This window comes from Nerophis lumbriciformis, linkage group LG22 (assembly GCF_033978685.3).
Source record: "Nerophis lumbriciformis linkage group LG22, RoL_Nlum_v2.1, whole genome shotgun sequence".
NCBI lineage: Eukaryota > Metazoa > Chordata > Actinopteri > Syngnathiformes > Syngnathidae > Nerophis > Nerophis lumbriciformis.
In genome coordinates this window covers 5,659,959-5,672,399 of record NC_084569.2, presented here as the reverse complement: position 1 = coordinate 5,672,399, position 12,441 = coordinate 5,659,959, and the positions used below count along the sequence as shown (strand labels likewise).

The 12,441-nt window shown below is 42.6% G+C and overlaps 1 protein-coding gene across 1 annotated transcript in view; it reads right to left on the bottom strand.

Moving 5' to 3' along the window:
- The window catches only part of tex2 (testis expressed 2), a 92,483-nt gene that overhangs the window by 34,789 nt on the left and 45,253 nt on the right, over positions 1–12,441 (bottom strand). Inside the window, exons 5-7 of the mRNA XM_061974368.1 lie at positions 1,083–1,354; positions 873–1,016; positions 643–742 (exon numbers count right to left, since the gene is read on the bottom strand). Of these exons, the coding sequence (XP_061830352.1) occupies positions 643–742; positions 873–1,016; positions 1,083–1,354 (516 nt within the window). The remainder of the gene's footprint in view (positions 1–642; positions 743–872; positions 1,017–1,082; positions 1,355–12,441) is intronic.

Genomic DNA, 12,441 nt, shown 5'->3' with positions numbered 1-12,441 from the left:
ATTCCTTTTTTAATTTTTTCAAAAAGATTCAAATAAGCTAGTTTTTCTCTTCTTTTTGTCGGTTGAATTTTGAATTTTAAAGAGTCGAAATTGAAGATAAACTATGTTTCAAAATTTTATTTTAAATTTTTTCGTATTTTCTCCTCTTTTAAACCGTTCAATTAAGTGTTTTTTTCATCATTTATTCTCTACAAAAAACCTTCCGTAAAAGGAAAAAAAAATGTACGACGGAATGACAGACAGAAATACCCATTTTTATATATATATAAATGTATTTATTTAGCTATTCTTGTTTAAATCACACTTACGTGTAACTTACAAATGACAATATATTTATTTATTTAAGTGTGTATCAAACTGGTAGCCCTTCGCATTAATCAGTACCCAAGAAGTAGTTTTTGGTTTCAAAAAGGTTGGTGACCCCTGTACTAGGGCATCAAATCAGTGTCAGTTGAGTCGGTCCATAGGTTGCCTGTAGGGATTTTTAATGTCCAGCAGATGTCAGTATTTAGTGACACAGTATCGACACAGTATCAATACAGTTTTGCAATGTGTCGAAACGCTTCATGACGCCTCATCAACCCATCACTAATCTTGTGGTACGTCTCCGTGTGATGTGTTATCATCCCTTGCTGTTCCTACCTTGGTGGTCCACAGAGGGTTTGGAGGCACGGAGAATCTTGGGAACTGAAAAGCCCATGTCTAGTTCCGTCAACGTGAGCTCGTTCATAACATACGGCAGCTATAAAAAAAACAAAAAAAACTTTAGAGGTGACAATTTGAACAAAAATGACATTAAAATATGTTTAATTGCATTTAGGGTCTTTTGACACTTTGGTGCATCGTGTGTTGTTGCTAAAATCACCACCCACCCGGATCTTACTGAGCTTCATTTGGATCTTTTTGGAGACCACATTGGCCCAGTAATTCTCTCCCAGGAAGTCCCAGAATATTCTTCCCAGAAAAGCATTGACCCAGGCTTCCGGTTCCGCTGGCTCTTCTGAACTTGTGTGGATCTGAGGGACACACAAACATTGTTGTTTCATGTCGTTCAACACAAGTTCAGTACAACCCTTCCGTACCTTGTTGGTGGTTTGGGGGCTTCTCTCGGGGCTCTGTCCGGGACTGTCAGCGGGGGTCGGGCTGCTGGGTGCGGGGTGGCGGTTGACATACTTGGCCATGTAAAGGTTGTAGTCCAAGAGCTTTGGCCTCATCCACCCAGTGGCACCACAGGAGGAGGCAGAGGAGCCCTCGCGGTGCCGAGCCTGGGGGTTGCACAGCTCGTCGGAGCTGCCACTGTCGGCCTCCTGGCCTGCGGCAGACTGGCTGCTGAGGCTGTGGGACGGCTGCAAGGCTAACGATAGAAGGAGGAGGAAATGGCGCATTAAAGCAGTGTTTTTGCCGTGAGATACAGTCTGGTGTGCCGTGGGAGATTATCTAATTTCACCTATTTGGGTTAAAAATATGTTTTGCAAACCAGTAATAATAGTCTGCAAATGATGTGTTGTTGTTGAGTGTGGGTGCTGTCTAGAGCTCGGCAGAGTAAACGTGTAATACTCTTCAGTATCAGTAGGTGGCAGCCGGTAGCTAATTGCTTTGTAGATGTCGGAAACAGCGGGAGGCAGAGTGCAGGTAAAAAGGTGTCTAATGCTTAAACCAAAAATAAACAAGAGGTGAGTGCCCCTAAGAAAAGGCATTGAAGCTTAGGGAAGGCTATGCAGAACAAAACTAAAACTGAACTGGCTGCAAAGTAAACAAAAACAGAATGCTGGACGACAGCAAAGACTTACTGTGGAGCAAAGACGGCGTCCACAAAGTACAACCCAACATGACATGACAATCAACAATGTCCCCACAAAGAAGAATAAAAACGACTGAAATATTCTTGATTGCTAATACAAAGTAGATGCGGGAAATATCGCTCAAAGGAAGACATGAAACTGCTACAGGAAAATAGCAAAAAAGGAGAAAAAGCCACAAAAATAGGACCGCAAGACAAGAACTAAAACACTACCGTATTTTCCGCACTATTAGCCGCATCTAAAAACCACAAATTTTCTCAAAAGCTGACAGTGCGCCTTATAACCCGGTGCGCTTTATATACGGATTAATATTAAGATTCATTTTCATAAAGTTTCGGTCTCGCAACTACGGTAAACAGCCGCCATCTTTTTTCCCCGTAGAACAGGAAGCGCTTCTTCTTCTACGGCAAGCAACCGCCAAGGTAAGCACCCACCCCCATAGAAGAGGAAGCGCTTCTTCTTCTACTGTAAGCAACCACCCGCCCGCGTAGAAGAAGAAAAAGCGCGCGGATATCACCGTACGTTTCATTTCCTTTGTGTGTTTACATCTGTAAAGACCACAAAATGGCTCCTACTAAGCGACAAGGATCCGGTTCATGAAAAGACGCAATCTCTCCATCCGCACACGGATTACTATTTCACAGCAACTGATATTCCTGTGAACCGCACTGTGGATACAACGGGAGCACGTACGGTGAATATTCGCACCACAGGGAATGAGAAGTCATCCTTCACTGTGGTTCTAGCTTGCCATGCTAATGGCCAGAAACTTCCACCCATGGTGATATTCAAAAGGAAGACCTTGCCAAAAGAGACCTTTCCAGCCGGCGTCATCATAAAAGCTAACTCGAAGGGATGGATGAAGAAAAGATGAGCGAGTGGTTAAGGTAAGTTTAAGTTTACGCGAAGAGGCCGGGTGGCTTTTTTCACGCAGCTCTGTCCATGTTGATATACGTATGTTTGTGATTGCACATTTGCGTACATTTTGGGAGTGAACAGGGTTGTTAGAACGCTGGTTTTTAATATATTATTAAAGTTTGACTGACCTATCTGACTGTTTTTTTGACATTCCTTTAGCGCAGTTAGATGCGGCTTACAACACGGGGCGGCTTATAGGTGGACAAAGTTTTGAAATATGCCGTTCATTGAAGGCGCGGCTTATAACCCAGGGCGCCTTATGGTGCGGAAAATACGGTAAACCAAAAATAAACAAAAGGTGAGTGCCCCTAAGAAAAGGCATTGAAGCTTAGGGAAGGCTATGCAGAACAAAACTAAAACTGAACTGGCTGCAAAGTAAACAAAAACAGAATGCTGGACGACAGCAAAGACTTACTGTGGAGCAAAGACGGCGTCCACAAAGTACAACCCAACATGACATGACAATCAACAATGTCCCCACAAAGAAGAATAAAAACGACTGAAATATTCTTGATTGCTAAAACAAAGTAGATGCGGGAAATATAAGACATGAAACTGCTACAGGAAAATAGCAAAAAAAGAGAAAAAGCCACCAAAATAGGAGCGCAAGACAAGAACTAAAACACAGGAAAACAGCAAAAAAGTCAGGGCGTGATGTGACAGGTGGTGACAGTACACCTACTTTGAGACAAGACCTACCGTATTTTCCGCACTATAAGGCGCACCTAAAAACCACAAATTTTCTCAAAAGCTGACAGTGCGGCTTATAACCCGGTGCGCTTTATATATGGATTAATATTAAGATTCATTTTCATAAAGTTTCGGTCTCGCAACTACGGTAAACAGCCGCCATCTTTTTTCCCCGTAGAAGAGGAAGTGCTTCTTCTTCTACGCAAGCAACCGCCAAGGTAAGCACCCGCCCCCATAGAACAGGAAGCGCTTCTTCTACTGTAAGCAACCACCCGCCTGCGTAGAAGAAGAAGAAGCGCGCGGATATTACGTTTCATTTCCTTTGTGTGTTTACATCTGTAAAGACCACAAAATGGCTCCTACTAAGCGACAGGTTTACGGTTCATGAAAAGACGCAATCTCTCCATCCGCACACGGACTACTATTTCACAGCAACTGCCTAAAGACTTTCAAGAAAAGCTGGCTACTTTCCGTGCATATTGTAAAAACAAGATAGCTGAAAAAAAGATCCGGCCAGAGAACATTATCAACATGGACGAGGTTCCACTGACTTTTGATATTCCTGTGAACCGCACTGTGGATACAACGGGAGCACGTACGGTGAATATTCGCACCACAGGGATGAGAAGTCATCCTTCACTGTGGTTCTAGCTTGCCATGCTAATGGCCAGAAACTTCCACCCATGGTGATATTCAAAAGGAAGACCTTGCCAAAAGAGACCTTTCCAGCCGGCGTCATCATAAAAGCTAACTCGAAGGGATGGATGAAGAAAAGATGAGCGAGTGGTTAAGGTAAGTTTAAGTTTACGCGAAGAGGCCGGGTGGCTTTTTTCACGCAGCTCTGTCCATGTTGATATACGTATGTTTGTGATTGCACATTTGCGTACATTTTGGGAGTGAACAGAGTTGTTAGAACGCTGGTTTTTAATATATTATTAAAGTTTGACTGACCTATCTGACTGTTTTTTTGACATTCCTTTAGCGCAGTTAGATGCGGCTTACAACACGGGGCGGCTTATAGGTGGACACAGTTTTGAAATATGCTGTTCATTGAAGGCGCGGCTTATAACCCAGGGCGCCTTATGGTGCGGAAAATACGGTAAACCAAAAATAAACAAAAGGTGAGTGCCCCTAAGAAAAGGCATTGAAGCTTAGGGAAGGCTATGCAGAACAAAACTAAAACTGAACTGGCTGCAAAGTAAACAAAAACAGAATGCTGGACGACAGCAAAGACTTACTGTGGAGCAAAGACGGCGTCCACAATGTACACCCGAACATGACATGACAATCAACAATGTCCCCACAAAGAAGGATAAAAACAACTGAAATATTCTTGAGTGCTAAAACAGAGTAGATGCGGGAAATATCGCTCAAAGGAAGACATGAAACTGCTACAGGAAAATAGCAAAAAAAGAGAAAAAGCCACAAAAATAGGACCGCAAGACAAGAACTAAAACACTACCGTATTTTCCGCACTATTAGCCGCACCTAAAAACCACAAATTTACTCAAAAGCTGACAGTGCGGCTTATAACCCGGTGTGCTTTATATACAGATTAATATTAAGATTCATTTTCATAAAGTTTCGGTCTCGCAACTACGGTAAACAGCCGCCATCTTTTTTCCCCGTAGAACAGGAAGCGCTTCTTCTTCTACGGCAAGCAACCGCCAAGGTAAGCACCCACCCCCATAGAAGAGGAAGCGCTTCTTCTTCTACTGTAAGCAACCACCCGCCCCCGTAGAAGAAGAAGAAGCGCGCGGATATTACGTTTCATTTCCTTTGTATGTTTACATCTGTAAAGACCACAAAATGGCTCCTACTAAGCGACAGGTTTCCGGTTCATGAAAAGACGCAATCTCTCCATCCGCACACGGACTACTATTTCACAGCAACTGCCTAAAGACTTTCAAGAAAAGCTGGCTACTTTCCGTGCATATTGTAAAAACAAGATAGCTGAAAAAAAGATCCGGCCAGAGAACATTATCAACATGGACGAGGTTCCACTGACTTTTGATATTCCTGTGAACCGCACTGTGGATACAACGGGAGCACGTACGGTGAATATTCGCACCACAGGGAATGAGAAGTCATCCTTCACTGTGGTTCTAGCTTGCCATGCTAATGGCCAGAAACTTCCACCCATGGTGATATTCAAAAGGAAGACCTTCCCAAAAGAGACCTTTCCAGCCGGCGTCATCATAAAAGCTAACTCGAAGGGATGGATGGATGAAGAAAAGATGAGCGAGTGGTTAAGGTAAGTTTACGCGAAGAGGCCGGGTGGCTTTTTTCACGCAGCTCCGTCCATGTTGATATACGACTCCATGCGCGCCCACATCACGCTGGTTTTTAATATATTATTAAAGTTTGACTGACCTATCTGACTGTTTTTTTGACATTCCTTTAGCGCAGTTAGATGCGGCTTATAACACGGGGCGGCTTATAGGTGGACAAAGTTTTGATATATGCCGTTCATTGAAGGCGCGGCCTATAACCCAGGGCGCCTTATGGTGCGGAAAATAAGGTACACACAGGAAAACAGTAAAAAAGTCAAATAAGTCAGGGCGTGATGTGACAGGTGGTGACAGTACACCTACTTTGAGACAAGAGCTATATTGATGCATGCTTGGTTATGCTTTAAAGTCATATCCAACAATTGCAACAACGACTTTTTACTGTCAACTGAGTTTCGTTTTTTTTTAATGATTTCTGCTGGTGGTGTGCCTCCGCATTTTGTCAACGCAAAAAATGTGCCTTTGCTCAAAAAAAGGTTGAAAAACACTGCGTTAGAGTATTGTTATCCCATTAGGTTGAGTTTTTCCTTGCCCTGATGTGGGATCTGAGCCGAGGATGTCGGCGTTGGCTTGTGCAGCCCTTTGAGACACTCGTGATTTAGGGCTGTATAAGTAAACATTGATTGAGTATATAGTGCATTGGGAAAGTAAATGCAGCGCTTCACTTTTTCCACACTTTGTCATGTTTTTGTACTCAATTCTACAATGACAATGTGAACGTTTTTATTTTTATTTTGCAAATATTATAAAAGTTTAAAAAAAAAAAAAAAATTACATGCATAAAACTGCCTTTGCTCAATACTCTGTTGATGCACCTCTGGCAGCAATTACAGCCTTAAGTATTTTTATGCTTGGCACCAGGGCCGGCCCGTGGCATAGGCCGTATAGGCAAATGCTAAGGGCGCCGTCCATCAGGGGGCGCCACGCCAGTGCCACAAATGTTGGAGAAAAAAAAGAAAAAAAGTTGGTACTATTATTTCTAAATACAAAAAATAATCCAACGTTAATTAAAATGCAAAGTAAAGCCTATATAATGGAAATATTATTTGTTACAACATTACGCCCCCCCCCGCACGGTGCGCCCCCTCCCTTCCCGTATCATGACTCTTTTTGGACGTCACCACATCAAAAAATCAACACAAGATGTCAAAACGGCCAAAACTGTCAGGTGCCCAGGGAAGAAAAAAGAGAAAAGAAGAGGAGGAGAAACGAGAAAAAGACAAGAGGTAGCAGGTAGGTAACGTTAGCCTACATGAAATTATTTGTCTGTTACAGAATAGTAACCTGGCTTTTTAGCATTAAGCTAATGTTACATGATTCGGCAATTGCTAATCAATAAATAGCTAGTTCTGTTTTAACGTCGGGTTAATATTGTGGAGGGGGCTAAATTGGTATGGAAAATAATAATGTAACGTTAGGTAATTACAGTACTCCCACCTTACATTCCTCAGGGACATTTGTATTAGATCTTTTAAGCAGGTGTTTTTTGTTTACATTGTTATTGCCTTCTGGTTAGCTAATGTTTGACCTGCAGGTAATAGTCACTTTTCCACCCCTTTATATATTAGGTATAGTTGTAAGCCTAGTTGTTAAAGTGCACATCATTAATGTAAATTAAGCAATATGTATGTAAAAAATATTGTATTTCATATATTCATTTTTTGCATTCATTTATTTATTCATTTTTTTTTTAATCTTGTTAACTATTCTGATTGTTAATTTGCTTTCTTTAAGTAAAAAAAAGGTCAAAGACAAAGCTATTCGGTTTCTTGTGAGTATATACACTTCACTGCCGATGTGGGGGGGCGCCACCTAAAATCTTGCCTAGGGCGCCAGATTGGTTAGGGCCGGGCCTGCTTGGCACACCTGTCTTTGGGCAGTTTCGCCCATTCCTCTTTGCAGACCGTCTCAAGCTCCATCAGGTTGGATGAGAAGCGTTGGTTTTCATCTAGGATGTTTCTGTACATTGCTGCACTCATCTTTCCCTCTGTCCTGACTTGTCTCCCACTTCCTGCCACTGAAAACCATCCCCACACCATGATGCTGCCACCACCATGCTTCACTGTAGTGGTTTTTCTCCACTGTGGTAACAAATCGATTTTTAATTGAGGGAAGTTCTTAACATTATAATTTATCTTTGGCAAATGCTCACTTTTTTCCTTTCATAGCTCGTAATAACTGTCCGTGATTAACATGTAATCTAGCGCTGATCTCACAGTTTAGGTCCAGCATGTACCAAAATGTTAGAAAACAAAACTTTAGCTAACATTAGTTAACTTGTAAGGCTAGTAATCTCTGTGGCTTACCTTTCATATGACTTGCGAAAAGCTTTCCTTTTTACATACTTTTCAGCAGGCTACACATGGATTTAGTCCACGTTCTATCCAAAGTTTGTCATTTTCCATCCAATGTTCATTAAAACGACAACGTGATGGACCGAAGCACCACTGTCCTCTTGGGGGCGACACAGAGCACTATATACATGACAACAACCTAATGTAAGGGCTCGTGCAAAGCCAACAGATCAAGCGTGTAGCTTTCATTTTTAAGGAAGCTTATTTGATTTGTTTCCATTTTATAATTAGCCTATTGAGTTCTGACTGCCGAGAAATATGATGAACATTTCCAAGCATTTCCAAGCACTTCACCCAAAATTCAAGCATTTTTCAAACCTTGAAAACACAACATTAAAACCAAGCATTTTCAAGGTTTTTAAAAGGGGAACATTATCACAATTTCAGAAGGGTTAAAACCATTAAAAATCAGTTCCCAGTGGCTTATTTTATTTTTCGAAGTTTTTTTCAAAATGTTACCCTTCACCATACTTGCCAACCTTGAGACCTCCGATTTCGGGAGGTGGGGGGTGGGGGGTGGGGGGCGTGGTTAAGATATATATATAAGAAATACTTGACTTTCAGTGAATTATAGTTATATATATATATATATATATATATATATACATATATATTTTATTATATATATATATATATATATATATATATATATATATAAAAGAAATACTTGAATTTCAGTGTTCATTTATTTACACGTATACACACACATAACACTCCTCTACTCATTGTTGAGTTAAGGGTTGAATTGTCCATCCTTGTTCTATTCTCTGTCACTATTTCAGAACACACACATTATACAAACATACATTATAAAATCAATAAGAAAACGGGAGCTCTAATTTGGGAGTCTGAATTAGGATCAGAAGTTCCTATATAAACATTGCGTACTCACGTCGCCGTTTTGTATTGATTACTGCAGCTGTGCACTGGATTCATTCACAAATACAAACTGCAACTCACAAACACTTTAGAGTTAGGCTCCACCATCAGAATGTGTACTTAAACTTATAAAGATCACATGGATATTATTCAGTGAGTTGATTCACCAAAACTAACCTGTTATACAGGAGGAAAAAGCACACAGGACGTTTCAATTGTTCACAGACTGGTCGCGCTCATCAGAATGACAAGACACTTCCGGTCTGCAGGTGATAGCATTCAATTGGGAAGAAACGCCCTACTGCCCCCTACTGACCAATGTGAATACTGATAAATGTGTAATGACAGCTCCAAAAACGAATTCAAACCACAAAATAAACTAAATAAATCAACACAAAAATGTGACACATTATGGGTGGGTCACATATGCATGTACAACAGGCTGTCAACACGTCACTCAGGTCCGCATGTATCTGGAGGGGGGCGTGGCCTCCAGCTCCGCCTGAATTTCGGGAGATTTTCGGGAGAAAATTTGTCCCGGGAGGTTTTCGGGAGAGGCGCTGAATTTCGGGAGTCTCCCGGAAAATCCGGGAGGGTTGGCAAGTATGCCCATCACGCAATATCCCTAAAAAAAGCTTCAAAGTGCCTGATTTTAACCATCGTTATATACACCCGTCCATTTTCCTGTGACGTCACATAGTGATGCCGATACAAACAAACATGGCGCATAGAACAGCACGTTTATAGCGACATTAGCTCGGATTCAGACTCGGATTTCAGCGGTTTAAGCGATTCAACAGATTACGCATGTATTGAAACGGATGGTTGTAGTGTGGAGGCAGGTAGCGAAAACGAAATTGAAGAAGAAACTGAAGCTATTGAGCCATATCGGTTTGAACCGTATGCAAGCGAAACCGAGGAAAACGACACGACAGCCAGCGACACGGGAGAAAGCGAGGACGAATTTGGCGATCGCCTTCTAACCAACGATTGGTATGTGTTTGTTTGGCATTAAAGTAAATTAACAACTATGAACTAGGTCAGGGGTCGGCAACCTGCGGCTCCGGAGCCGCATGCGGCTCTTTGATCACTCTGATGCGGCTCAGCAGTTTACTTGCCGACCCCCCCGATTGTCCCCGAAGACTTACGGATTTCAGTGCCTCTCGCAGAAAACTCCTGGGATTAGTATTCTCCGATTTTCACCCTTACAGTTATAATAAGGGCGTGCTATGATGGTACAGCATTTGGTGCCCTCTACAATCTGTATTAACAGCGTGCCAGCCCAAACCCTTGTTATACAATATTCATCTCCTGCTTGCACACCTATGTGACAGCAAGGCATACTTGGTCAACAGCCACACAGGTTACACTGACGGTGACCATATAAAACAACTTTAACACTCTTACTAATAATGCGCCACACTTTGAACCAAAACCAAACAAGGATGACAAACACATTTTGGGAGAACATCTGCACCTTAACACAACATAAACACAACAGAACAAATACCCAGAATCCCATGCAGCCATGATTCTTCCGGGCTACATTATACACCCCTGCTACCACCAAACCCCGCCCCCACCCCAACCCTGCTCCCTCACACATCATCCCCCCCCCCCCTGTGCGTCGGTTGAGGTGGGCGGGGTTTGGTAGCGGGGGTGTATAATGTAGCCCGGAAGAGTTAGGGCTGCATGGGATTCAGGGTATTTGCTCTGTTGTGTTTATGTTGTGTTGCGGTGCAGATGTTCTCCGGAAATGTGTTTGTCATTCTTGTTTGGTGTGGGTTCACAGTGTGGCGCATTATTAGTAAGAGTGTTAAAGTTTTTTTTTATACCGCCACCGTCAGTGTAACCTGTGTGGTTGTTGACCAAGTATGCCTTGCCGTCACCTACGTGAGCAAGCGGAAGCCTCATACAACGTGTGGCTTATTAGGCATGCTGGTTGTAGTGGGTGCTAAACGCTGTACCTTCACAGCACGCATGACGCTGACAAGCGCCACGCATATAAAACCCGCGTGCCGCACCAACATTCAAATTCCATATTAGGGTGTGGGCAGCGTGTCTGAGACCCCTGGTTTATACATAGCACAAAACAAAACAAAAACTTTGCATGCAGTGTTACTTCATTTTAAAAACCATAAAAATTTTGTGGCTCCCATTGTTTTCTTCAATTTGTGAAACTGGTCAAAATGGCTCTTTGACTGGTAAAGGTTGCCGACCCCTGAACTAGGTTTACAGCATATGAAATACATTTGGCAACAACATGCACTTTGGGAGTGCAGACAGCCCAGTTTTCATCAATTAACATATTCTGTAGACATACCCTCATCCGCTCTCTTTTCCTGGGGGTCTGGCGGCAGATTTCTTTGACTTTATGGTTGGAAATGCATCTGCTTTGAGTGTCGCAGGATATCCACACATTCTTGCCATCTCTGTCGTAGCATAGCTTTCGTCGGTAAAGTGTGCGGAACAAACGTCCAATTTCTTGCCACTTTGGCATCTTTGGGCCACTGGTGCAACTTGAATCCGTCCCTGTTCGTGTTGTTACACCCTCCGACAACACACCGACGAGGCATGACGTCTCCAAGGTACGGAAAACAGTCGAAAAAAACGGAAAATAACAGAGCTGATTTGACTCGGTGTTTGAGAAAATGGCGGATTGCTTCCCGATGTGACGTCACGTTGTGACGTCATCGCTCCGAGGGCGAATAATAGAAAGGCGTTTAATTCGCCAAAATTCACCCATTTAGAGTTCGGAAATCTGTTAAAAAAATATATGGTCTTTTTTCTGCAACATCAAGGTATATATTGACGCTTACATAGGTCTGGTGATAATGTTCCCCTTTAAGCACCCGTACGAACCCTGTGTATAGTGTAGTGCAGGGGTGCTCATTACGTCGATCGCGATCTACCGGTCGATCTCGGAGGGTGTGTCAGTCGATCACCAGCCAGGCATTAAAAAAAATAGTCCTAAAAATGAGCGATCATAAATCTTCACTATGACGTCACTTTCGTCACTTGATTGACATTCACGGCACCCGAGGGTCTTCTGAGATGACGCTGGCTGCTGCCAGCTCATTAAAATTACCGACTGGAAGGCGAGAAGCACTTTATTTCAACAGACTCTGGCGCCGTACCTGTCGTCAAAACTCCAAAGACCGACTGCACAGTTGCACAATAAAAGCTCTGCTTCATCCTGCCTGCGCTACCAAAGTAAGAGTCTCAGAAAGCTGGCGTGCACAAGCTAGCAAGCTACGGAGTTTGCCGACAATGTATTTCTTGTAAAGTGTATACAAAGGAGTACGGAAGCTGGACAAATAAGATGCCAAAAACCAACCACTTTCATGTGGTATTGGACAGAGAGGAGGACTTTTTTTCTCCTCCATTCGAAAATGCGGACGTTATCATCACCACTGTCTGATTCCTATCAATGCAAGTCATCACAATCAGGTAATACACCAACTTATATTCTTGTCTTCATGAAAGAAAGGAATCTATATGTGTTAA